Genomic DNA, 26,598 nt, shown 5'->3' on the forward strand with positions numbered 1-26,598 from the left:
AGAGTGCCATCCATAAAACAGAGGGTTGGATGGGAGAGGTGTTTCTCCACCCCCTTCCCTTACCCTCCACCACTTAACTCCCTCAAACTCCCTACCTACCAAACCTCCAAATTAACCAGGCCAATTTGGCTCAGCACATTCCCCAAAAGCCATAGTGAAAAGTCCTCCGGACCGAGGGTGAAGGAGGGAGCTGTGTGACTGCCGGTTTCCCTCGACGCCTCTGCAGTTAGCTCCACTCCCCTGCCCGTCCCTCCCTGCACTTCATGAATAAAGTTATCAGTCCATTCAAAGGAAAGTAAATAATAGATGCTCCACAGACAGATGCTGGCCCTCAATTTGTTGCCGAAGAGATTGTTCACCTACAGATGCTCAAGCTGGATGGCTCCCTGCAGCAAAAGGTCATCTCCCCCTTTAATGAGAAGGGATGGGGAAGGGCCATACAAAGGGTAGTGTTATCCTAATAATGAAGATTTACAGACCAACTCCGGGCTCCAAAGTAGCGCTTCCCAGACTGCAGAAAATCAGATAAACTGAAACACAATAACACGATACTCTCTGGAAAACGATTAAACCCACAGCGAGATGAAGTTGTTAGAATTCCTGCTGAAGTCATTTGGGCTGATGTCTGAACCTGAGCATTTCCCAGAAGGCTTGGTAGCGAGGGCCTGATTTATACTAATTTATAAAGATGGCACTAGGGCAAGCCCAACTGGTGACTGTTGTACTGGTATAAGTGGCCCTTCAGATAAACGGTTTTGTACGATCGAGGAGAAAGGAATATTGAATTTCCTTAGAGAAACAAACATATTGAATGAAAGTCAAATTGGATTTCTCCCCGGTCACCCAACAACAGATCATATTTCCTCTCTATACACTCAGATAATTCACTGGGAAAACTAAAACAGAGAATAAGAGGCCGGCCTCATCCCCCGCCTTCTCCGCCGACTTTTGAAACGGCGGGGGCTCTTGGCTTCACACTTTCCCTATAGGATCAAGATGGTGGAAGGCTCTCTTGGCTTAGGACTGGGACTAAGCGGTACTTTCTGACTAATAAGAGTAGCCCAGGCCCAGACTCCAGCCGAGGAGCAGGTCCCTGTGAGGGAGACCTGGCTTTGCATGTGTCTTAAAACCCTCCGCCCCACTGCCCACCTTCTCCCCACCCGTCAGTGAGCTGGGAAAGAAACCTTGGCCCTTTCTTCCTCGCTGGGTGTCTGAGAAGCACATGGTTTTGGGGAAGGCATGTCCGGGCGGGGCCGGTTCCCAGCCATCGCTGCTGAACCTGCATGTGAAAGGGTCCTGATGGGGAGCCTGGAGAAGCTCAGGAAAGGAGGGAGGGAGACTAGGCCCAGGAATCCTGGTCACTCGTAAGTGTAGAAAGGAATTCTTCTGGGAGCAACAGTAATCCCAATTTTACGTGGCTCCTGGCACTAAACCCTCTCTAGGTGCTAGACTATGAAAAGGACAATGGCCCTTGCAGAGTCTCTAACCGATTTATAACTTCCTAACTTTATTAATAAGGCATTTATTCAGCATTTACTACACGTCAAGCACTGTTCTAAACTCCAGGGTAGATACAGGTTAATCCGGTCGGACACAGCCCGAAGCAGTTCTGACAGTCGGGAAGCAGCATGGACTCGTGGGTAGAGCATGGGTTTGGGAGTCAGAGGACTTGGGTCCTAATCGCAGCTCCACCATTTGTCTGCTGTGTGACCTTGGGCAAAGCACTTAACTTCTCTGTGCCTCAGTTACCTCATCTGTAAAATGGGGATTGAGACTGTGAGCCCTATGTGGGACAGGGACTGTATCCAACCTGATTAGTTTATATCTAGTAGAGTGCCTGGAACACAGTAAGCACTTGACAAATAACAATCATTATTGTTGTTATTACAGTCCCTGTCCCACATGGGGCTTCACAGCCCAAGTAAGAGGGACAACAGGCATCGAATCCCCATTTTACAGGTGAGGAAACTGAGGCCTAGAAAAGTGAAGTGACTAGCCCAAGGTCTCACAGCAGGCAACTGGCAGAGCTGGGATTAGAACCCAAGTTCTCTGACTCCTAGGCCCGGGCTCTTTCCACAATGTCAGGCTGCTTCCCACGTGGCTCAGTGGAAAGAGCCCGGGCTTTGGAGTCAGAGGTCATGGGTTCGAATCGCGGCTCCACCAATTGTCAGCTGTGTGACTTTGGGCAAGTCACTTCACTTCTCTGGGCCTCAGTTACCTCATCTGTAAAATGGGGATGAAGACTGTGAGTCCCACATGGGGCAACCTGATCACCTTGTAACCTCCCCAGCGCTTAGAACAGTGCTTTGCACATAGTAAGCGCTTAATAAATGCCATTATTATTATTAGTGTGGATCACTTGTCCGTGAATCGATACAAAGCCCTCTCGTCCCTGCTCAGACGGTCCAAACTGCACAGGTTCCAGTGGGAACACATTCCATGTGCTCATCTACCTCCTGCTGGGTGCAGACAATAGGCCTAGCAGGCATACCTGGGTAAGAAGAGATGGCAAAACTCAAAGATCTGATGAAAGGACAGGTGCAGGAGAAGACTGATTCTGCTTTAAAATGGGGGTGGGGTTCAATTAGAAGATTGCATTTCTCTTCATGATCCCTTCCTCCACTATTAGGAGGTCACCCAGTCTAACGGGGACTACGAGCATGCCACAGCTCTCTTCCACAACTTCCAGCAGATCCTCCATTGCTTCTCAAAAAACCCCCCAAGCAAATGAACAACAAAAGCCCCCCAACCATCAGCTTCAAGGCTCTCCACTAACCTTCTCTGTCTTGCCTTTCCGCTCCCTTTTCCTGGGACACACCCATCTCACATTCTTCACTCCTCCCAAGCCAAACTTCTCGACCTAACCCTCCCTCAACAACCCACTGCACTTGCCTTCCCCTTTTACTGGAATACCCTCCCAATTCCAATCCACATTTCCTCTTCTCCTTCAAAGCCTTCCTAAATAGCCACCTCCTTCTGGAGCCCTTGCCTGATTAGCCCCCACCACCTTCCTGGTCAAGCCAAACTTTTGGTTCCCCAGGTGCTCATGAATGGATCTGTATAGATTTTTGATGATTCATTTGTGACTCGCTCTCTTTGCTCTACCCCACTCCCCGCCCCACAGCACTTGTGTATATTTGTAAATATTTATAATTCTATTTATGTATATTAATGATGTGCATATATCTATAATTCTATTTATTTATATTGATGCTACTTTTACTGTTTACTTTTTTTGTTTTCTGTCTCCCCCCTTCTAGACTGTGAGCCCGTTCTGGGCAGGGATTATCTCTATTTGTTGCTGAATTGTACTTTCCAAGCACTTAGTACAGTGCTTTGCACACAGTAAGCGCTCAATAAATACGACTGAATGAACGAATTTTCTCATTCTTAATGATAGCCTATTCATCCCCTTATAGCTACCGGGAAGCAGGCAAGGCCTAGAGGACAGAACCGGAGCCGAGGAGGAAATGGACCTGGGTTCTCATCCCAGCTCCGCCAACTGTCTGCTGGGTAACCTTGGGACAGTTGCTTCACTTCTTGGTGCCTCAGTTTCCTCATCTGGAAAATGAGGATTTAATACCTGTTCTCCCGTCCACTTAGATTAGGTGTCCCATGTGGGACAGGGACTGTGTCTGACCTGTCTTGGCTCTGTCCCAGTGCCCAGTACAGTACTTGGCACCCAGGAAGTGCTTAACAATTATCACAATTATTGTCTTCCCCACCCCTCCATGAGATTGCTCAAGGGCCCAGGGAATCACATCTTTTACTCTTCCCATTGGCAGAGATACCCCCAGGGACCTAATCCAGTGCTTTGGCCAAAGTAATGCCCAATCCATACTGGTGACACTGCTTCTGACAGTCCCATTGCACAGATGAGGTAACAGGCACAGAGAAGTGAAGTGACTTTCCCAAGGCCACAAAGCAGACAAGTGGCCGAGCTGGGATTAGAGTGCTCAATCCATCAATCAACAGTATTTATTGAGCACTTACTCTGTGCAGAGCACTGTACTAAGAGTTGGCTCATGCTTACAGTCTAATGGGGGAGCAAATCAACACTCAATAAATACCACTGATTGACTGATTAGCAGACTCATGGAAAGAAGGGAGTGGACAGTAGGAGGAAGTTATCCTTGCTATGACAAACATTAGTCAAACCACCAAACAAGGCACACTGCCGCCCTGGGCTCTGCACATTCTGGATCAGTTTGGGCAGGATTCCACCCTGCAACACTGCCTCTGGAGCTCTGATCAATCAAGTTTGAAACCTCTCGAGCATCTCTGGAACTTACACCCCTTCCCTCAGGAAGACCCTTGTGCAGATAAAGAGATCCCAAGGCCCAAATCAAACTGGCAGTCTACCTGATTACTGTGTCAAGATACACTTGGCCTCGAAGGGCTTGCTATTTTTTTAAATAAACATTAACCACCAGAAAGACTATTTAGAGCCAATGGCTTAAAAAAAAGTTGGGCCCATTTTAAAACAAGAGTAGAAACTGGTTTAAAAGGTTAACTTAGTTTCCATAAGTCACTTTGGCCACTCTTTCTCAGATGGCCCCAAGGTGCGATCCTTTATTTATTCATTTCATCTATTACATTTCTACAGCACCTTGCTTTCAAAGTACTCAAGGCACTACACAAAGGCTTTCCAAGAGAAATGCCTCAGAACACTTTTAGCTAAACCCTTAGGCTCAAAATAGCCCTTCCAGCCTTGAGGGTTCCAGATTTGAACTGCCCTCTCTGTAAAATGGCTGGTGATCACAAGAAACTGCTGGAAAGTAGATATTCTGACTGTTCCTTTGCCCTGAGTGGGAGGGAGAAAGGGGGGGAACAAGGAGAAAAAAAAAAAAAAACCCTCCCCACACACTCCCAAACCTTCCATCCCCTAAGCAACGTTTATTGGCAATGGCTCCCTTTAATGAGGAGGGATGAATACTGTTCTTTATACTTGTTTCAAAGTTTAGAGGAAGAGAACAAGAAATTTGCTTTGGAAAGTGGCCCTCTAAAAAAAAAAACAACACAGCTTGTCTACTTCACAAAGGAGCTAATCTCAAATTTCTTGCAGAGACGCACTCCTTTTAGCTCCTCACTGATTCTCCTCCCGGTTGACTTTTTCCATGTTTTAACAATTAACTAAAATAAAAATCTCCAATTTGAACAGCACTTACAAACATCCATTTCAGGATAATTCCTCAGTTAGCTCTGGTTCAGCAATTACCTGACACAGTATTCGGGAGTGTGACAACAGATGGAGTCAGTTACCAAATAAATGAGTAATTCTTACAAACCTATTCTCTTTTAAAAAGGGACCAAGACTTGCCTGTAAAAATGTGAGGAGTTATCTTTTTATAAATTCCCATTGAAAGACTAAATCAGAGAATGGTTTTAAAGCATGGAATGTGTAAGTACATGTGTGCAGTCACCCCGACCCCCTTTGCTCTTTGCATCTGCAGGGACTCAGTAAATCACACTTCATACTTCCTGCAAGGAAGCCCACCTGACCCCTGGTGGACTGGATTTTTCCATCAGTATGGTCACAAGGACAGGGCTTTACCTACCATTTTTACCCAGGAGCTAGAAAGAACAGTCCCCACCAGCAGCAATGGCACAAAAGCAGTGAAATTGGACCTATCCATCCACCCATTTAGGAAGAACATGAAATCAGATGCCAGGGGAAGTTATCCAGGAATGAAACAGGAATAAAAAAAATAACTGTGGTATTTATTAAGCATTCACTATGTTCTAAGCACTGGGGTGGATACAAGCAAATCAGGTTGGACACAGTCCCTGTCCCACATAAGCCTCACAGTCAATCTCCATTCTACAGATGAGGGAACTGAGGCACAGGGAAATGAAGCGACTTGCCCAAGGTCACACAGCAGACAAGTGGCAGAGCTGGGACTAGAACCCAGGTCCTTCTGACTCCCAGGCCCCCGCTTTATTGGGGGTGGGGTAGGTAGATTCCTGCCCAAGAAGTCCAAAATGTATTTATTGCTCGAGAAAAAGTTAAAGATGCAGGGGGAAAATTTTTGCAGTTTTGGAGCCAGGGGTCCAGGAGGGTGACCATCACACAGTCTTTCCAAGCATCCTGGTGCTGTTGTCAGAAGCAGTATGGGTCCAAAGATCGCATGAGGGAGAGAGAGAAAAAGAGACACCCACAAAGAGGGAGAGGGAGGGACGGAGAGGGAAAGCGTGGGGTGCTGGATGGGTCCACGGTGAACCAGGAGGATGGGAGTCCAGGAGGGCCACCGTCACATATTTCCTCTGAGTGTCCTGGTCCCATTGCTGACACAGAGTCCGGGGCCAGGTGGATCTGTGCGCCTGAGCCGGGTTGGCCCGGCTCAAGGAGGCATGTTTGGATCACAAGACCAGTTGCTGAGAAGCAACCAACCCTGCTTGCCATCACTTTGGTGAAAGCCAGGCCCTGGGCCCGGCATCACCGTTCCCACATCTCTGAGGGACCTGATGCATCAAGAAGAAATGGCAATAATAAGTTATTTAACACTTACTCTGTGCCAAGCACTGTACTAAGCACTGGGGGAAAATACACTGAGGACCTATAGGCCTGGACCCTAGATTCAAGGGGGCTCAAGGGCTGGGAAGAACAATCTAAGCATGTCTCTCCGCCACCCTGCCAAATATAGTCCATGACGGGGACGAAGCCAATATGGAGAGCTCTCACCTTCTTCCTACTCAGGGAGCAGCCTCCTTCCAAGTCCTGAATGCATTAACACTTGAGTGGTAAATTAGCAATATGAGGCTTAGTCACAAAAGGGGAACAGAAAATGCTGTAAAATATCTCTGGGAGAAACCCCTAAAAGTCTCCCAGATTAATAGCCAACACATCCCCAAACCTGCCAGATAGTAAATGACAGTTTCAAAACCCACTTGATGCCCGAAGTGATTCTCTCTTCTATACAGAAGCTACTCTAGACTGTAAGCGGGTTCATTGTGGGCAGGCAGCGTGTCCGCTAATTCTGTTGCATTGTACTATTCCAGGTGCTTAGTACAGTGCTCTGCACATAGTAAAAGCTCAATAAATACCATTGATTGGTTGACATTGATTACTGAGCAAGCTACCAGAAGCCTCTGGGGTGCTGGGCGAAATCTGATTTGATAGCCCAAAAGGGCTCAAGTCTCTCCTACTGTGATTCATCTGCCACCAGAGCATCATTTATTTCCCCCATCCTCCCCTAGGCATGAGCCAGACAAGTCGGCTCAGCCCCACGATGATCCAAACAGTTCGGGGCGCTGTCTGACAGCGGCAGCAGGACGCCTGGAGGAAACCGAGCACGGTCGTCCTCCTGGACAACCATGAGAAGCAGGATGGTGAAGTGGAACGAGTACGGGCTTGGGAGTCAAATGGTCATGGGTTCTACTCTCAGCTCCACCACGTCTGCTATGTGACCTTGGGCAAATCACTTCACTTCTCTGTGCCTCAGTTACCTCACCTGTACAATGGGAATTGAGATTGTGAGCCCCACATGGAATAGGGACTGTGTCCAACCCTATTTGTATTCACTCCAGCGCTTAGTACAGCATTTGACACATAGTAAGCACTTAAATACCACAATTATTATTATTATCCACCATGGTGGGGAGTCGATCAAACGTCCAACACACTGAACTTTCTTTCTAATGACCCATCAAGGACTGTTTGTGCCCGAAATGATCTGAACCCCCACTTGACCCAGCTGAAAACTTCAGCTGTGAAACTTCCCATGGGAACAAATTCCAAGTATTCAACCCGCCAAACACACACCCCAACAACATCACGCCCAATGAGGTGAAGAAGCACTTCCTACTGTTTTGTTTTCAATCTGCCTCCTCTAAGCTTCAGTGGCTGGCTCCCACTTGCAATCCCATTTAAAAGGCATGTCCTCCACCCCAACCTGGCTATCTCCCAGAAAAAGCGGGCAGGGGAAGGGCAAGAGAAGAGGCACCTAGCAGCCCCAGGGAAGGCAGGAACTTTGCCTTGGAAGAATCATGCAAGCCACGAATGGGGATGGGGATTGTGAAAACCCATGGGCCATTTTTTTCAAGGCTCAAATGCTTTGAGCAAGAAGGAATAGTTGCAGGAAGGAAACTCAAATTTAGGCCTCCTTTCATTAAGGTTGCAATTTAAAAACCATCTAGCTAGTACCAAGCTGATATTCCCTCCCTCATTTAACTGCTCACAAATCTGGCCCCAACATGCCTGCTTCCCTTCTTCAGAGATCCCAACTCTAGGCTCACTAGCCCACCAGTATGGGCTGCTAAATCCCTACATAAGCTAGGAGTTTCAGCAGTGAATATGACAGAGAGAAAGGGCCATTGCTCCCCTGGCCTTCTTGCCCATTTCGTGCCTAACAGCCAAACTCTTCAAGCCCCGCCTCAGGAGGGGGAAAGGGGACACTTTCTGGGCCTGTGGCATAATTGACTCATCAGACAGAGAGGTTCCAACACAAGCTCAAATTCACAGGATGAGAGGCCTGTGGAGTCCATTCCAAGCTAAACCCAAAGCTGTGCCACAGGGAAACCCGGGACCGGACATGCAAACAGACTTGCTCTCCAGCGCTGGGGGCCAAGCTCCAGGAAGGAAGAAATTCCTGGCTCGTGTCGGAAAACCGCCCTCTGGCAGAGGGACCTGGCCAGCACTAGCTACCAGGTGGGCCAGGGACCAGAGGCCCCCACATTTCCCAAAGGCCAGGGACACTGACCATTACTCTAGAGAAGGGGACGGGGCAAATGTATGAACCTGTGGCTTCAGGAAACGGTTCTTAAAAACATTCTTTCCAAAATGTACATTTTTCCTAAAACTTCACTAGCTCCAGCACGGCTTCCAGTCTAGCCAGAAAAACTATTTCAGTTGGAGTCTGCAAGCGAGAGGGAGGGAGCATCTCCAGCTTTGGTAAAAAGTGGGGGCTTTTCACAGCAGGAATCGTTCCCCTCATCCCCCCCTCCGACACACACTCGCACACACACCACAAACCCCAAGCACTCCTTCCCTGACCCAAAGGCTGCCTATTCTCCCTGAATGTGGCCTTACCTTCACCACCCTCCACCACTTTTCGCCGCTCCTCTTCCTCCTCCGGGGGCGGCCCCTGCTTGGTTTCCTCCTCCTCCCCCTTGTCCTCCTCCGGGACCGTCTCTGTCACGATGACCTCCCTCAGTGACTTCTGGTCTTCCGTCTTGTGCCTCCTTGGCTGGCTCCTTTTCCGGTGGGACCTGGAGGGGTGAATATAGAACACTATTTGGCACTGGGCAGCGCAGGCTCGGGGGGGAAGGCCGGCAGAGGGAGACCCTGGCCATGTGACTCCTGGCCAGCCAAGGAGGCTGGAGACTTCTCAACCTTCCAAGTGAAACCCTCTGCCTCAAGAAAACAGGAATATGAATTGACTGATCATGTCCTGTTCCCGCAGCAGGAGTGGGGAAAAGGCTTTTTGGGTAACGGTGGGGGGTTGGGAAGGGAACACATGTGCACTGCTTAAAATTCAGCCCAGAAGATGCTGAGCACTGGGTGCTTTGTTTTATATAATCCATTCCCCCATACACCTACCCCACCACTCCTACTCTTCCTCTATCTAGGCAGACGAGAACCCCACTAGGCATGAAGATGCACCTCCCTTTTCTCCCTTAGACTGCCTGTGAGAAACTTTCCTCTTTTCTTCTCCCCACCCCCCAGAGCACCTGCAGGCCAGGGATGGGCCAGCAAGGAAGGGGCTCATTGCTTAGGATTTCCCAGACCATTCCCTGTTCTTGGCCATGCTATAGATGCCAATCTGGAAATGATTACGCAGGAAATTTCCGGGGCAGACCAAAGTCATGGCAATCCACCCAGAAACCTGGGTGGTGGTGGCCCGAGAAAGCAGCAGCTCCCTCCCTGAGAAAGAAAGGAAGGCCAGAAGAGGAAAAATGAATTAAGAGAACTGGCAGACCAGCAGCAGCTCCTTGCCCAACCTTGGGTTGGAGAGGAAATGGAAGGTAGGGGGATGCTGCCTGATCCGTGAGGGGTGGAAGAAACACGAGTGGGCTGTGGAGGATGAGAGGAGTGAGAGCTTCTACTTATCAGTCCTCAAAACAGCACTCACAAGAGAATGAAATAGGGGTCCCTGAGGAGAAACTATGGCTCTTGACCCAGTTCTTCTTACTCCTCTACAAACAGGTCCAGATGAGTTATTCAGAAACTCTGGGAAAGATGGACAAGAGTGCTGGTGCCTACTGAGGAGATGCAGCCAGCTGAACTAGAAATGCCAGGCGAGTGATTTGCCTCTGGACCAGGCTCATTGGTGTGTGTTGGGGGGGGGGGGGGGGGGGCGGAGAGAGGGAGAAAAATATGGACCTTGTCTCTAAGGGAAGGCTGGGGCCACAAGGCAGGCATCTGGCTGATACGCCAACTTGAATGAGAGGCCCACATCTGGGATAGAGGCACCAAAACCAGATCCTGGCCAAGCTTGTTTTTTTTTTTTTTTTTTTAAGTCCAAGATACACAAAAACCCCTTCATTGGCCAGGAGCAGGGGCTATTTTGAAATGCTGGGAACATGGTAGCTTTGGGGGAGAGAAAAGGGTTTAGAGGAGGTGGCTTCTTGGGACCTGACCCCATCTTGGTTGCTTCCTCAGCCTTGAGATTACGAAGGAAGGCCAGGCCAATCATGACAACCATCCAGCCATGCCTCTAAGGGAGTCATAATCTCAAGTCGTCCAGAAATTTGGCTGCTAATTAGGTTTGGAGTGGAATGAAACTACCAGAGCCCTTAATGAGGCAGCAGACCAAATGAAGAAGGGAAGAAACCCAAACTGAGAAATAATGAATGATTAATAGAGGAGAAAGTGAATCCACACACACAGTCATATATAATTGCTAGACTACAACCATATGGTCGCCCTCTAAGTTTAGATGGTAACTTCACACCTGCAAGCATTCATTAGCAGGCACATGCGACAGTTAGGATCAGCTGTTTGCGTTCTCCGAAGAGGCTAGCAAAATGCTCTCCCTCCCAATCTACTTATTTTACAGTAGACATTATAAAGGGGAGAAAAACAGAAGCCCTCCCTCTTTCAGATACCTTGTGGATTCTGCTGGAGAAAGACAGGGTCTAAACTTGGGCTGTTCAGGAGGCCACAAAATATGATCCCTGCACGAAGGCTTGGGAGAGGGGCTGCTGACATGGGAAAGCTAGACTCCATGTGGCTGCTCTTCCAACAGCTCTGGGAGAAGGCCAGGCCTGAAATGATGGCTCCCTCCCCAAACACCTCCTCCAGTCTCGATGCCAGCATGCTTCCCTCACCCCCACACACGCCACAGGAAACCTCCCTCAGACTTCATTATGGATCCACTGCTTGGCCTAGATTCCTGGAGGGGCTTCCCACAAGGTGGCAAGACAATTACAAGTATACAAGCTCAGTGCATCAAGAGGAAACCAATGAAGGAAATTGTCAAGCCAGCTGAGGGGAAGATAGGATGGAATTGGAGAAAAGAAGCTTGCTATAAAAGGACTGAGCGAACCAGAGCAAATCCAAATCCCAGCTGGGAAAGGAAGGGAACTAAGACCACCTTCTGTTCCCTGACACCACCCCAAAGGGGTTGGCATCTGGCTGCTCAGCTCGCTCAGGAAGCCAGAGGGGCCAGGGTATAGAGCTGGCGGGTGGGAGTGGTCACCCCCGTCTCAGGCCACCCAAATCCAACAAGAAGCATGGCATCTTCGGAAAGCTTTCCACACACAGCTTCCCAGGCTGGAAGGCAGAACAGGGAAACACCATGGCCTAGTGGATAGAGACCAGGCCTGGGAGCCACAAGGACCTGAGCTCTAATCCCAGCTCTGCCACGTGTCTGCTGTGTGACCTTGGGCAAGTCACTTCACTTATCTGGGTCTCAGTTACCTCATCTGTAAAATGGAGATTAAGACTGACTGCCCCAGAAAAGCACTTGGCACATAGTAAGCACTTAAACACCATAGTCCTCATTATTATTAGGGCCAAGGAGAAATGGCTGACAAAGCAAGGCATGCCCCACACCCCTTGGGTGTTTCACCATGGGGGACTGGAGAAGGGAGCTGCGGGCTCTAAATTCCTTCTGGCCGAAACAACTGGAAAAGTATCCCAGGGGCAGCCCAACTCTTGGAGGCTGACTACTAGCCACCACTCTCTCAGAGGGAAAAGCCGTCGGCTAACGGTGACCAGACAGAGCCCGCACCAAGGACTAGGGGTCTCTTTTAAACTCTTCCAAGGCCTTGTGGGTTTACTGTTGTGATGGAGGAAGGAAAGGGAAGGGGTTTCTGAAAACAGAGAGGAGGCTCTAAAGGTAACCTGGGGGTGGGAAGGACCCAGTCACTAATTCCACTTTTCTTATGAAGTGTAGAGGGGGGCCTCAAATACTTGAAATTCAACCTGATTTTACCCACCAAAGAATTTAGGAAAAATCACCCCTTTGGTCCTATAATTTTGGGGAAGAGAAAGGGGTTTAGAGGAGGTGGCTTCTTGGGACCTGACCCCATCTTGGTTGCTTCCTCTGCCTTCAGATTATAGTTCTCCTGGAAGGAAGAGGAGGAAGGGGCAGGGGGGGAGAGGAGGAGGGGCGGGGGGGGAGAGGAGGAGGGGCGGGGGGGAGAGGAGGAGGGGCGGGGGGAGAGGAGGAGGGGCGGGGGGAGAGGAGGAGGGGCGGGGGGAGAGGAGGAGGGGCGGGGGGGAAAGGAGGAGGGGCGGGGGAAAGGAGGAGGGGCAGGGGGAAAGGAGGAGGGGGGGGAAGAGGAGGTGGGGGGGAAGAGGAGGTGGGGGGGAAGAGAAGGGGAGGAAAGAGAAGGGGAGGAAAGAGAAGGGGAGGAAAGAGAAGGGGAGGAAAGAGAAGGGGAAAAGAAGGGGTGAGGGAGAGGAGGAGGGGGAAGAGGAGGAGGGGGGAAGAGGGGGTAATAGGAGGGGGAAGGAGGGAAGGGGGAAGAGGAGGGGGGAAGAGGAGGGGGGAAGGGGGAAGGGGGGGAAGGGGGGAAGAGGAGGAGGGGGAAGGGGGGAAGAGGAGGAGGGGGAAGGGGGGAAGAGGAGGAGGGGAAGGGGGGAAGAGGAGGAGGGGGAAGGGGGGAAGAGGAGGAGGGGGAAGGGGGGAAGAGGAGGAGGGGGAAGGGGGGAAGAGAAAGGGGAGAAGAGAAAGGGGGGAAGAGAAAGGGGGGGAAAGAGAAAGAGGGGGGAAAGAGAAAGAGGGGGGAAAGAGAAAGATGGGGGAAGGGGCGAGGGGAGAGCATTTGCTCCTGGCTGTCATGATTGGACAGGGGCCATGGAGTGGGGGTGGGTAACTCGGGGGAAGACCAAGAGCCATGTACCTCCAGAGGAAGAACAGAGGAGTGGGCTGTGAGGCCCAGGGAGGGGTCTGCATTCAAACCTGAATTTCCTCCTCAAAGATTTTTCCTCTTCAAGCAAGCATGACAAACAGGAACGCTCCTCTCTCCCAGTGCCAGTCAACTTCTCTGATATGCAGGCCATTTAGAAAAACCTTCTAATCCAATTACACATCGGGAATACAGCTGCCACTTATTGGCAACCTGCTCTGTTGACCAATTAGCTTTGGCCACAATCAATTAGCCATTATGCAAATACCACGTTGAGGCTTCTTCCCAAGCTGAGGTTCGTCAGCACATCCGGCTATCGGTGGAAGCCACAAGTCCCAGAACTGGAGTCCCAGCAAACCTGGCCCTCCTTTTCCCACTGAAGCAGAAAATGGTGGCAGGTTAAAAGTAGGGAAACCAAGGGACTCTACACCCACTCCTGCCAGGCCCAGAAAGGAGGTGGCGGCCAATATCAGGGTCCCTATTTTTGAGGCTCAGTATGATTGCCCAGGAACAACAGAGCTGGCGGAGGCAAGGAAATCACCGGAGGTTTAACAGGACAGTTCTGGGAGAGAGTTGGCCCAAAACAAAGAAACAGAGTCCCACAGGAGCAGGATAATGATCTGGGTGTGTCTGCACCCACAAAATACTGGTCTTAAAACTCCGTTTCAATGCTCAAGATTAGGAAGCGTGTTTGAAACAGAAGGGTGAGTCTGAAAGGGCTTCCCCTTCCTCCAGACTGCCCTCCCCCCCCCAACAACAGAAAGGAAATGGGAAGCAGTGTGGACTAGTGGAAAGAGTGGTGATATGGGCATCAGAGGACCTGGATTCTAATCCCACTTGTCTGCTGGGGGACCTTGGGCAAGTCCCGTCTAGACTGTACATTCATTAATGAGCAAGGAAAGTGTCTACTAATTGTATTGTACTCTCCCAAGCACTTAGTACAGTGCTTTGCACACAGTAAGTGCTCAATAATAATAATAATAATGGTATTTGTTAAGCACTGTTCTAAGCTCTGGGGGGTACAAGGTGATCAGGTTGTCCCATGTGGGGCTCACGGTCTTAATCCCCATTTTACAGATGAGGTAACTGAGGCAGAGAGAAGTTAAATGGCTTGCCCAAGGACACAGAGCTGACAAGTGGTGGAGCTGGAATTCAAACCCATGACCTCTGACTTCCAAGCCCGGGCTCTTTCCATTGAGCCACGCTGCTTCTCTCAATAAATACAACCAATTAATTAACATCTCGGGGCCTCAGTTCCCTCATTTGCAAAACAGGGGTTCAATACTTGTGTTCCCTCCTACTTCGGCTGTGAGCTCCACGTGAGATCTGATGATCTTGTATTTATCTCAGCATTTAGTACAGTGCTTGGCACAGAGTAAGCACTTAAATACCACAATTCTTCTTATTATTATTCCTTCATGGGGCCCAACCAGCAACAAACCAGCGGCCAACTCACTGGACTGACTCTGGGGTCCAAAGCGGCCATGGTTGCTAATGGCTCAGATGCCCCTCCCTTCAGCTCTCTCCTCCTGGGTCTGGGAGCTAGGAATGGCAACTGTAGGGTCACCTCATCCTGATAGGATGGCGAGAGGAAGGGATGTGCCTCCGAAGTGCCCCAGGACAACCAATCAAGTGGAGGAGGTTCAAGAAAACTGGGCATTCCAGCAGAACCCGCCAACCAGTTCCAACCTGTAGCTGGAGTGGGGTGACAGGACACCCAGGTACATGGAATTCTCTGGAAGGCAGAAGTCAGGTGACATTAGGACTGGAACAGGTGGGTGGGGTTAAATGCCCAAAACTCCGGGCATCCCATCCCTGTTCAATTCCCGGTTGGTCGGTCAGTCAATCATATTTATTGAGCGCTTACTGTGTGCAGAGCACTCTACTAAGCACTTGGGAGAGTACGGTATAACAGTAAATGGACATATTCCCTGCCCACAATGAGAACAGCCCCTCTGCCACAGATGCAGGATTCTCTTTCAAATCTGATCATTTACAAACACAAGTTAACAGCCGCATGGCTACAGAGGGAGCTGGGGTGTGGAAGGCTGGGGGTGGGGCGGGGCACGCAACAGGAAAATGGCCAAGTAAAGCTGAACAGATCGGCTCAGTGAGGGATGGTGAGATTGGGTTTGCTCCCTTAAAGCCCAAACTCGAGCGCCTGAAAGGTCCCATGGCCTCACGCTGCAGATGCTCTGAAGGAGCGGGCCAGAGCGGTCAAGGGCCTTCCCAGCTTCTCCATTATCCCCTCGCCTTGAGGCACCCAGACGGCATGCCTGGAACCCAGAGTGAAACCCATCTGACTCGTGGGCTACCAAGGGAGGGCATGGCCGCCACTTGGAGAAAGTCAACCCCACTGGCTGCCATCTGTGCCTGGGAGCCAGATGGCTCTTGCCAGCCTTCCCAGCTGGCGGCTCTAGCACCAGGCTCCGCTGGCCTTTTGGAGTCCAAGAGGACAGGCTATGTCTAAAGCGTCATCTCCGGTGGAGTCAAGAGTCCTCTCCTCCCGCCGGCCAGCCCACACTACCTGCGGAGGAGTTTGGCTTTCAGCGCTGCTTTGGTGTCATTCCAGGCAGCCAGCTCCGGGCTGGTCAGGGCTGTGGGTTTCATGTGGTCCAAGACAGTGATATCTTTTCCTTGTTTCCATAATTCGTAGCGCTCCGGCTGCAGCACCCTCACAAATACATCCATCGAGATCTTCACCATATCCTTCCGGCAGGTGCACTGCAAAACAAGCCCAGAAAGCACATGTGGTCAAACTGAACTCTCCTGCCAGACTCCGACAAAGGGCGTCCCCGCTTCTCCTTTAAGTAGTGTGGCCTAGTGGAAAGAGCCCAGGCCTGGGGGACAGAGGACCTGGGTTCCAAGCCCAGCTCCACCACTTACCTGCTGTGTGACCGTGACAAGTCACTTCAGTTCTCCGGGCCTCAGTTCCTTCAACTGCAAAATGGGGATTCAATCCCTGTTCTCCCTCCTACTTAGACTGTGAGCCTCATGTGGGATCTGAATACCTTGCAACTATCCCAGCGCTTAGTACAGTGATTGGCAAAATAGTAAGCACTTAAATACCACAATTATTCTTAATATTATTCCTCAAGGCAGGGTCCTCTAGCCCTGCATGAGCCAAAATACTGTCCACACATGGGTCTTGGCCACCAGGAACTGGGAACCGCTACCACCACGGACTAGAATGGATCCGGGCCTGGCAGACAGACAGACAGGCTACCTGGCTAGGGACAAAGCAGAGCTCTGCTCATTAGACCCAATAACCTAAGAAGCGTGCAAGGTGGAAGGAAAGAGTCAAGCCAGCCCCCCCGGACCCAACTGGTTGGTGGCAATCTGGCCTGCCTCTTTTGGCCCATAACAAATAACAGGTGGATACAGATGATCAGACTTCAGGGAGGAAACTAAGACAACAGCAGCAGCACTTGTAAGAGAAAAGGAAAAGGGAGAGAGGGGGCTGGCAATCCACCGAGACAGCGGTGGCATGGTTCAGTTTCCAAAGCGTATGCGGAAAGTGGAATGGATGTCCCAGAGCAGTGCTTCTGCGGCCACTAGACCAACAGCCAAAAAAATCTGAGAAGCGGTGCAGAAGGGAAAGAGCCTGGGATTCAGAGGACTAGAGTCCCGGCTCCACCACTTGCCTGCTGTGTGACCTTGGGCAAGTCACTTCGCTCCTCTGGGCCTCAGTTTCCTCTTCTGTCAAATGGGGTTTCGATCTCTGTTCTCCCACCCCCTTAAACTGGGAGCCCTTTGTGAGACGGAACCTGTGCCCCATCTGATGTTCTCATAGACTCTGGTGCTTACTGGGGCTTGGCACAGAGGGAGAGCTTAACTAACACCACAATTCTTATCAGTGCCAATAATAATAAAACCCAATGCCCACCACTCTGGAATATCGTCCCCAACATCCCAGGAAGGATGGATCCACCTGTCTACATGTTTTGTCACCTGTCTACATGTTTTGTTTTATTGTCTGTCTCCCCCTTCTACGCTGTGAGCCCATTGTTGGGTAGGGACCATCTCTATAATGTTGCCGACTTGTACTTCCCAAGTGCTTAGTACTGTGCTCTGCACACAGTAAGCACTCAATAAATACGATTGAATGAATGAATGAGAAGGGTGAATAAAAAGGCCACTATGGCACCAAGTCAGGACCAGCATCTTCAGGCACAAAGCAGGAAGGAAAATGGGAAACCTCCTGACCTTGGTTCACAGCCCGACATTCAGACAGGGAGATGAACAGCCATGATGACAACATCCAACAAGAGACAGTGGGGTTGGGTCCATTGATGGCATCCCTCTGGCCTGTCCTATGCCCAGAGGGCCAAGTCGTGGCACTAAAAACCAGGACCCACAGGCAGCCTTCTCTCAGAATCCCATTCGTCGCCTGGGCACAGGCTGCCTTCAGTGATGACCATTCCTAGACCATCCAGCAAGACTACTGACCTACTCTTCGGGTTTGACAGAGTAACTATCATCCTCCCTCCACCCCTCAACCCTGGTAAACAACCTGAGCACAACAACTTTACCCTCTTCACGAATGAACCGAACTAGGCAGTGAACAGAGTAGGCTCCCAATGGACGGAGGGAGAGACTGTGGCAAATTTATGGGTGAGAGGTCCGTGGGAGGTTACTGGAGGAGAGTTAGAAACATAAGAGGGGAAAGTTAGCAACATCAGATAGTCCATCCATCCCTGTTTGGATCGATGACCGAGAAGACTGCCATCCCACAGTTACCTGAACTTATATTCTCTTTTACTCAGATCACTGTATTCTGCCACTTTGTCTATTAGGAATTTGTTATAATATGCCCATCTCCTCCACTAGACTGCACGCTCCTTGAGGGCAGGGATCACAATGTCTACCGACTCTGTTGTATTGCCCTCTCCCAAGTGCTTAGTCCAGGGTTCAATCGGCCCTCTGTCCACCTTGCTGATGTTGATCCTGAGCCAGTAAAGGCATCACTTACATCCTCCTGTACCCTCAGCAAACCTGTCCTTTGTTTTTCAAGGGTAAAAAAGATTTGGGGAATCCGACGTTGTGGGTTTAAAACACATTCCCTTTTAAGGCCTACACCTTCCCCCAACCACCTTGATAGCATTATCATTTCCTCTCCACCAAAAAGCATGAGAAAAACTTCTTTTAAAAGAAAAAAAAAAGAAAGAAAAAAAAAGGAAAAACCACAAACAGGCTAAAGCATATTGCTTTGCCCCTGAGGCTCTCCCTCCCCCCTCTCCACAAGCCACAGTGAAACTCACATGGCCCAAAATTGAGGGTGAATGAGAAAGAGAGGGAAATCGTTTCTGTGGAGTTCCCTGATGCCCCAAGACTTGTAGCATGGTATTTTTTTTTTATTTCAGTTTTTTCATTTCATCAGGAGTGCTGGTCGCCTTCTGCTCTGCTCCGAAGCGCTGACTTGTGGAGCGGTAATAACCTGACTACAGAGCGGGAGGGAATATTTATGGCCAGGCGATTTCCAGCAAACTCAATCCATTTAATGAAAAATCGCGCAGGAAAGAAAGGCTTGGAATGTAATTTGGCCAAGGAGCTGCAGGAACACAGATGGTGCCCAGGTTTCAGATTCCTGGCTGGGCACAAGCTTTCCCCAGCGTCACCATCAATAGTGGCTTAAGGGATTTGTATCGAGCGGCTTTTCAATTGCTTTCCCTTAAGTAATTAAAAAAAGCACCTGTGGGCGCCCATGGAGGGGAGCCCAAGGCCGTGCTCTGCAGAGAAGAGCGCACCAGTCCACCAGTCCCGGCTCTCTCCCCTCCACCCCCCACGCAGACAAAGCATCAACTGGGGACACTCCTCATCCCCATCACTCCCTCTTGGCTGAGAGGGTGTTGATCCCACAGGGCACCGCAATCTTCCCAAATGCTGGCTATGGCACTGAGCTTGGGTGTGTGTGGGGGTGGGGGGAGGCAGAGGGGTGTGGGGCGGGGAGAGAGAAAGAGAGAGACCTGCAAGATACCACTGAGACGATTCTCCAGTTTTTCACTGTGGCGCTGGGTGCCAAGAAGGGCTAAGACGACAGTGGACACTTTCAGGAGGTAGGGGTTCAAAGTCCCACCTCCGTACCCTTTCCCCCTGACTCGGAGTCAAGTTCTTCAGCCCCTCCGTTTTCCTGACAGGTCATACTGAAAGCTGAGCTCACCCCAATTGCACAAAACGCTTCTCACAACGGTCCCTTCAGCCGAAACCCACGGAGAAGGAAGCTCTTTGCCTCTGGTTTCTTTGGGATCTTCAGGTTGTCCACTGCCCACCCAAGCAGCAGGCAGCACTAAATCACCTTGGGCCTCGTTCCCAGCCCGGCTGCCTGCTCAAGGGGCAGGGCACTCTCCTGAGTGGGCCAGAAGAGCTTCCCTGCCTTGTTTTTACTCCTTACTCGGCCAACAAACCACTCTAGTTGCAGAGGCTACAGTCAGAGGGCAAGAGAGGGTGCATTATGGGTTTCCCCTGGGCCCACCTGGCCCCATATACCTGGACTATAGCCAGCCCTACAGGGCCACAGCCCTCCAAGGGCCTGCAGCATCTAAGCGGCTTTTTTTCCCGGGGTCCAAAGAGCAAGGAAACCCAGGCCACCCAGCTCAACTTTGGCTCACTTGGTTCTCATCCCGTCCATCTCCCCTTGGTTGCTAAAGTTCAACGTGGCTTCTCGCGCCCCTCAATTCCCTGCCTCCCACTTCAGTGTCTCCTGCCCTCCCTCCCAACAGAAGAGTGCCCCTCGAGGGGAATTTGACTGAATCATTAGCTTCTGATGAGGAAAAGGAGGAACCCGTGAAAAGGGAGGGTGGAAGATCCCAGAAGGACTGAGCAGCCCCCGGGACCTGCCGTCCTAGAACTGCCATGTAAAGGGCGAGAAATCACAGTCGCCGGAAACCTGGGAGCCACGGGATGGCTCGGAACAGCTCCGGGAGAGCTGCAGACTCATGAGGATTCAACCGTTCTAGAAACGCTCCCTGTTCAAACCCATTCCAGCAAAAGGCAGGGATGTTTAGTAATTACATTAGAGCTGAGGCACACTACCTAGGGACAAATGAAGGAGAGAAACCCTTTCAGGATGGCCAGGAAAGAGAACGGCAGACAGATGGACCTCTATTAGAGCTGGGCATTATTGGGGGGGAAAGAGGGAGGGCACAACACGGGTTCAGAATTCCAAAGTTCCGACGCAGCCAGCAAATGGGCCAAATTCCAGCAACTCTAAGTGATTTAATGTGGTCATTTGTCCCATCAAAAGTGGGTTCACGATTCAGAGACAAGGGGTGGGCATCCCAGCTTGAACAAAGACCACTACCCTCTGCTGCTTCCCCTATCCGGAATGTATTTCATTGTCCGTCTCCCCCTCTAGTCGGTAAGCTTCTCTAGGGCAGGGATGGTGTCTACCGACTCTATTGTACTGGGCACGCCCAAGTGCTTACCACAGTGCTCTGCACACAGTAGACTCCCCATAAATACCACTGACTAGCTGGTCCAAAGCCTCCTCTCCTACCCACTAATGGGCCATTTGAAGGATTAGACCATCAGTCCTAGAGACTGTAAGCTCGTTATGGGCAGGGACTGTGAGCCCGTTGTTGGGTAGGGACCGTCTCTATATGTTGCCGAATTGTACTTCCCAGGCACTTAGTACAGTGCTCTGCACACAGTAAGCACTTAATAAATACGATTGAATGAATGAATGAACGTGTCTGTCAATTTTGTTAAATTGTCTTCTCTCAAGTGCTTAGCCCAGTGCTCTATACAAAGTAAGTGCTCAACACCATTGATTGATTGATTGAGTGCCAAAGCCACTTGACAGCTCTTTACTTGGGTCCACAAACACAGACCCGTGACCTCCTCACAAGGGGCTTCTCCCCACCGACCCAGACCCCCTTGCCCGGACCTGGGCCTGTGGTGGGGTCCTTGCAGAACTCAAGCCTGCTCAAGTGGGTGGTGCCAGCCTCAGACATCCCTGCCCTCCTCCTCCTGCTGCTGCTGCCCACCCACCACCAGCCAAGCCAGAAAGGGTAGGGGGGAGAAGGGCAGGCTTATGTGGTTTTCTACTGTCTTGGATTTGGCCTTCTTACCTCCCATCCGAGTAGGGAAACCTGTATCTGCCTGCTCTCCCTGGGGTGCTTGCGGCTCTCCCAGGTAGTGCCACCAGAAGCCACTTAAGGGGGCCGCGTCTCCCTTTTCAACGTCAGCCCACCAGGCAGACAAAGCTTTAAACAATTCAGAGTTTGGATGGTCCAGAGCCCGATTTCTTTTTTTTTTTCCCCCTCAGGGGTCAGTCCAGGCCTCAAAGCTGCAGTCCAGCCAGAGCTCCACCTTGGCCAAGAGCAACGGTGACGATTCTCTTCAGCTGTGCTCTGCATCAGGAAATGCCTGATAACTTGGCAAAACGCACCTCAAAAAGCCCTTGACAGTTCCTCTCAGCAGAGCTGCCTGCGACAATTTAATTAATCAGCTGAATGTTTTTAATGGCTTTCTCCTTACACCCAGAGAGCAAATGCTGTTTAAAGCCCAGGTCTGACAGCCCTGAGAAAAGTCAGCAACATTAGCAGCTCTCCGTCTTCGCTTTCCCATTCACCCTGAGGCTGCGGGGGGAGCGGGGCTAGCGGAATGAGGAGGACTTGGGACCATCCCAATATACGGCCACTTGGGTAGAGGGACAGCGGCCTCTGGAGGAGCCACTGCTGCACCTGTCAACCCAGCATTTAGTCCTCATCAATATTAATAGTGCCATTTGGAGAGGAACAAGTGGACGGGATCCAAACGACGCCGTCCTTCGGGCCATGGGCTTGATTCCTGGAATTAGGGGAAAGCAAGATTGTGCCCGGCCCTCTGGGCACACGCACCCCCACCCGATTTGTCTAAGCGGGGATCAGAGAGCTGAGCCAGACTGAATCACCATCTTGCCACGGGATTTCAGAAAGTCGCTTGATCTCATTATTTCTCGTCGGCCTGGCAGCAAGACCCCAATAAACGGGCATCCGGACAAAAGGCGACGCAGCAGCTCGGCGAAGCCTCAGGGCCCGGGTCCCAGCAGAAGCCCCTTCCTCCCGGCTACGACCCATCTTTGGACGAAGCCGTCGATCCGATCCTTCCCTCCTTCGGAAGCTTGGCTCGCTAATCAGGGAACAGATGCTCCACATCCCAGACTCCCTCACGGCCCGGCCGCTGCCACGCTGCAGTGGGTTGACGCTTTTTCGCCGATGCAACGCTAAGTGGTAAGAAGAAGCCAAACTCAGCCCTCAAGTTTAGGGATTCCCAGAGGGGCTGTCTTGGCTTCCCAGAGGCAAGCCAGGATTTAAGGGGATTAAAGATTTAGACTGCGCGCCATAGGCCGGACATTTCTGGAATCACTGTTGAAAGACACCAAAACCTTCCTGGCTCCAGGTTCTCTCCGACTTGGGGATTACTGCCGAAACTCATCCGATCAGCCAATGCGGGACTTTTCATTCGGAGCCTCAAGTGGGAAGCAGTGCTGATGGTGGATTTCAACATTCCGGAGGACCTTGGTCGAAAGTTTAGCCTCTCTCCTGTTCCACGCCGGCCCAGGCCCTTTGTTCCTCCCGAGCAAACTCCCCATCCACTCGAACTCTCAACTCACTCTCAACTCTCCCACCTCCAGCCCACTGCTCACATCTCCCCTGCACGCCCTCCCCGCACCCAGCTTTGGTAAAACAGGCCCCTCCTAATCTTCAAAGATCTTCTAAAAAGCCAGCTCTTCATGGAGACCATCCCGATTAATTCCCTCACCTTCCCCCTCACCTGTTTTCTCATTGATTTATCCTTGATTCACTCACTTCCAGGCATTATTTATAGCTACACACTCTTTTACAGGTATCTGTTTCCTTGCTCTTTAACTAATGCTCACTTGTGTATGTTTTTTTTTTTTTTTAAATCATTGGGGCCTCCTTTTCCTCCCTGGCATATTGGGCAATCTAGTCCCCCATCAGACTGCACATTCCATCGGCATCTTTTTCGCTCTGCCGTCTGTTTCCCCAAGCGGTGGGCTCCAGGACAGCACTCCACACATAATGGATGCTCAGTATAAATCTTGGTGTTGGTAAACAACCCAGCCAGCACACTTCAATCCTCTAACGCCAACTTACTCACAGTATCTCAATCTCATCTATCTCGCCGTCGACCCCTTGCCCTCTGGCCTTGAACTCCCTTCACCTTCATAGCCGACGGACAACCACTTTCCCCACCTTAAAAGCCCTCCTCCAAGGAGCCTTCTCTAACTAAGCCCTCATTTCCCCTAATTAATTCCACATCACCCATTGCACTTAGCTGTGCGCCCTTTAAACACTTGATACTCACTCCGGCCCCAGAGCACTTATGTATCTATCCTTACAGTAAAATTAATGACTGAGAGGGGAGAGTGTAAGTCCCCCCTTCACTGTAAGCTCCTTTTGAGCAGGGAACGTGTCTACCAGCTCTACCGTATTATTCTTCCCCAAGGGCCTAGTACAGTACTCAGCATAGAGTAAGTGCTCAAAAAATACGATTGACTGATGAGAATAAGACAGTAGGGCAGTTCTTTCTTCCCCAAGCACTATGGTATTTCAGAGGGGTAGGGACTTCCCCAGTCCAAGAACAGGGTGGGCAAGGTAGCCAGTGGCGTCACAGAAACCTGTCCAAGGAGCAAGAATCAAGTTCCATCCTTGGCAGTGCAAACAACGGGTCCCTTCCCTGAATGTCATTCTCTCTCCGGCCCAGCCTGACTCATCCAATCTCCTCTCCGATCTCCCATCCTCCTGTCTCTCCCCACTTCAAACCATACTTCACGCCGCTGCCTGGATCGTCTTTGTGCAGAAATGCTCTGGGCATGTTACTCCCCTCCTCGAAAATCTCCAGTGGCTACCAATCAACCTACGCATCAGGCAAAAACTCCTCACCCTCGGCTTCAAGGCTCTCCATCACCTCGCCCCCTCCCTACCTCACCTCCCTTCTCTCCTTCTACAGCCAAGCCCGCACCCTCTGCTCCTCTACCGCTAATCTCCTCACTGTGCCTCGTTCTTGCCTGTCCCGCCGTCGACCCCCAGCCCACATCATCCCCCTGGCCTGGAATGCCCTCCCTCTGCACATCCACCAAGCTAGCTCTTTTCCTCCATTCAAAGCCCTAATGAGAGCTCACCTCCTCCAGGAGGCCTTCCCAGACTGAGTCACTCAATCAATCATATTTATTGAGCGCTTACTGTGTGCAGAGCACTGTACTAAGCGCCTTCTCCCTCTCCCCCTCCCCCCGCCTCATCTCCTTCCCCTCCCCGCACCTGCATATGTATGTTTGTACGTATTTATAACTCTATTTTACTTGTACATATTTATTCTATTTATTTTATTTTGTTAATATGTTTTGTTTTGTTGTCTGTCTCCCCCTTCTAGACTGTGAGCCCGCTGTTGGGTAGGGACTGTCTCTATAAGTTTCCAACTTGTACTTCCCAAGTGCTTAGTACAGTACTCTGCACACAGTAAGCGCTCAATAAATACGATTGAATGAATGAATGAATCCAAGCAGCCTCCCGGTTCCCGGCGACCGGTTGCCTTTCCCGGCTTCCAGTTACAGAACCGAGAGAGGGCTGGGAGTAACAGGGTCTCCCGGCAACGGACCGTGACTAACTGGCACCATGGAGGCGACACGCTTGTCCCATCACGATGACAAATGGAGACCCGTCCAACCCCCGAAACGAGGGACTCAGGGATCTAATCTAAGCATCTTTCTCGGCTTCACTTTCGTCATCGCCCTCATTGGGTGCCCAGACGGCCATAACAAAGTGTGCAAGAGAGGCCCCAGCTGTCACCGGGTGGAGTGGACGATCGACAGATCAGAGGAACGAATATTCATAACCAGCCCATCCCAGGAGGCAGCTGGCAGATTCAGAGGAAATGAGAAAACATTCTCAGGCTTGTGGCTTGCCTATGGTTACAGAAAACAGCACAAATTGATTTTTGTTTAGGAAAAAAAATGAATAAAAATACAGGAAGAAAAGCAAACCGTGTGCCAGGGTTACTGGTGCACCTCAACTCACCTCCCTCTTCCTCCTTTCCTCCTGCCCTGCCCCATCCACCACATAGAGCCTTTGCCCATGTAAGGGACCTGTTTCATGCTGCTAAATGAGAGCCCAGAAGTTCCCAGTGTCAAATCAAACACCAATCAGGCCCACAGAGGCTCAACAGCTCAGAAAGTGAAGTATCTGAACACATCGCACACGCTCTGTCATTTGGCCAGAATGATCAGTCTGTTCCCAATTAGGCAATCTGGAGGGTACACCACATTTTCCTTTACAACCTTTGACCTTCACAGGATGCTTGTTCTCCTTTGCTATCCAAGAAGGAAATGGAAAACCAATCACCCCTCGAGCACCCTATCTAAACTGCCTGATTGCTACCAAGGAAATCCTGGCCAAGACGTTCAATTACTCATTAAATCCACCGGGTCAAGAGCAGGTTGTGGTGAGAGCAGACGCCTCCTGGGACGTGGAAATGCCAGCTCTCACCCAAACTTTCCTTTTCCACTGAAGGTTTCTGAAGCAAAACAAAGGGAGCCTCTGCAGAGCACAGACACATAATGATAGTTCCTCAGGCTGGCTCTGGGGTGCTCTATTTTCAGAGCACTTGACCAATAACGACAGTGATAATAATTGCTTATTAGGGCCAAGCACTGTACTAAGCACAGGAGCAGAGCTATGATCATCGGGTCAGACGTAGTCTCTGTCCCACATGAGTCAAAGGGGGAGGGAGAACAGATACTGTCTCTCCATTTTACAGCTAAGGAAACTGAAGCACAGAGAAGTGAATTGACTAGTCCAAGGTCCCACAGCAGGTAAGTGTTAGAGCCGGGAGAGCAGCCCTGGTCCTCTGACTCCCAGATCCAAGCCCTTTCCACTACACCACAAGCATCTTCCCTCTAGACTATAAGCTCATTGTGGGTGGGAAATGTGTCTGTTTATTGTTGTACTGTACTCCCCCAAGCGTTTAGTACAGTGCTGTGCACACAGTATGAGCTCAACAAATACGAATGAATGACTCTTCCTATTCCGGCACCTGAGTGTGCTTCTTAAAGACCCAAGACATGGATTCCACCTCATCCTTCACCTCAAACGGCCATGCCAGGGCCAGGAAAAAATGCTTTGACTTCACTAAGCCAATACTGCTGGAGTAGTGGCAAGACGACTCTATTCTCAATGCGAACACCTAAGTGAAAATGAGCACAAGCCTGTGTCTCCCCCTCCCTCTCAGACTGGGAGCCCCAGGACAGCATCTCATCTGATGATCACATATCTTCCCCTGTGCTAAGGAGAGTGCTTGACA

At 50.6% G+C, this 26,598-nt stretch overlaps 1 protein-coding gene across 4 annotated transcripts in view; it reads right to left on the bottom strand.

Annotated features, from left to right (window-relative positions):
* Positions 1-26,598, bottom strand: part of KDM4B (lysine demethylase 4B) — a 219,573-nt gene that overhangs the window by 32,403 nt on the left and 160,572 nt on the right. For 3 of the 4 annotated variants that reach the window (XM_038772313.1, XM_038772312.1, XM_038772314.1), the window contains 2 exons: positions 15,824-16,020; positions 9,029-9,207 (listed from right to left, as the gene is read on the bottom strand). In XM_038772313.1, the coding sequence (XP_038628241.1) occupies positions 9,029-9,207; positions 15,824-16,020 (376 nt within the window). Of the gene's footprint in view, positions 1-9,028; positions 9,208-15,823; positions 16,021-26,598 lie in introns of those variants that run through there. The other variant, XM_038772315.1, reaches the window with a different exon arrangement.

The sequence above is a fragment of the Tachyglossus aculeatus genome, chromosome X1 (genome assembly GCF_015852505.1).
Source record: "Tachyglossus aculeatus isolate mTacAcu1 chromosome X1, mTacAcu1.pri, whole genome shotgun sequence".
NCBI classification, from domain to species: domain Eukaryota; kingdom Metazoa; phylum Chordata; class Mammalia; order Monotremata; family Tachyglossidae; genus Tachyglossus; species Tachyglossus aculeatus.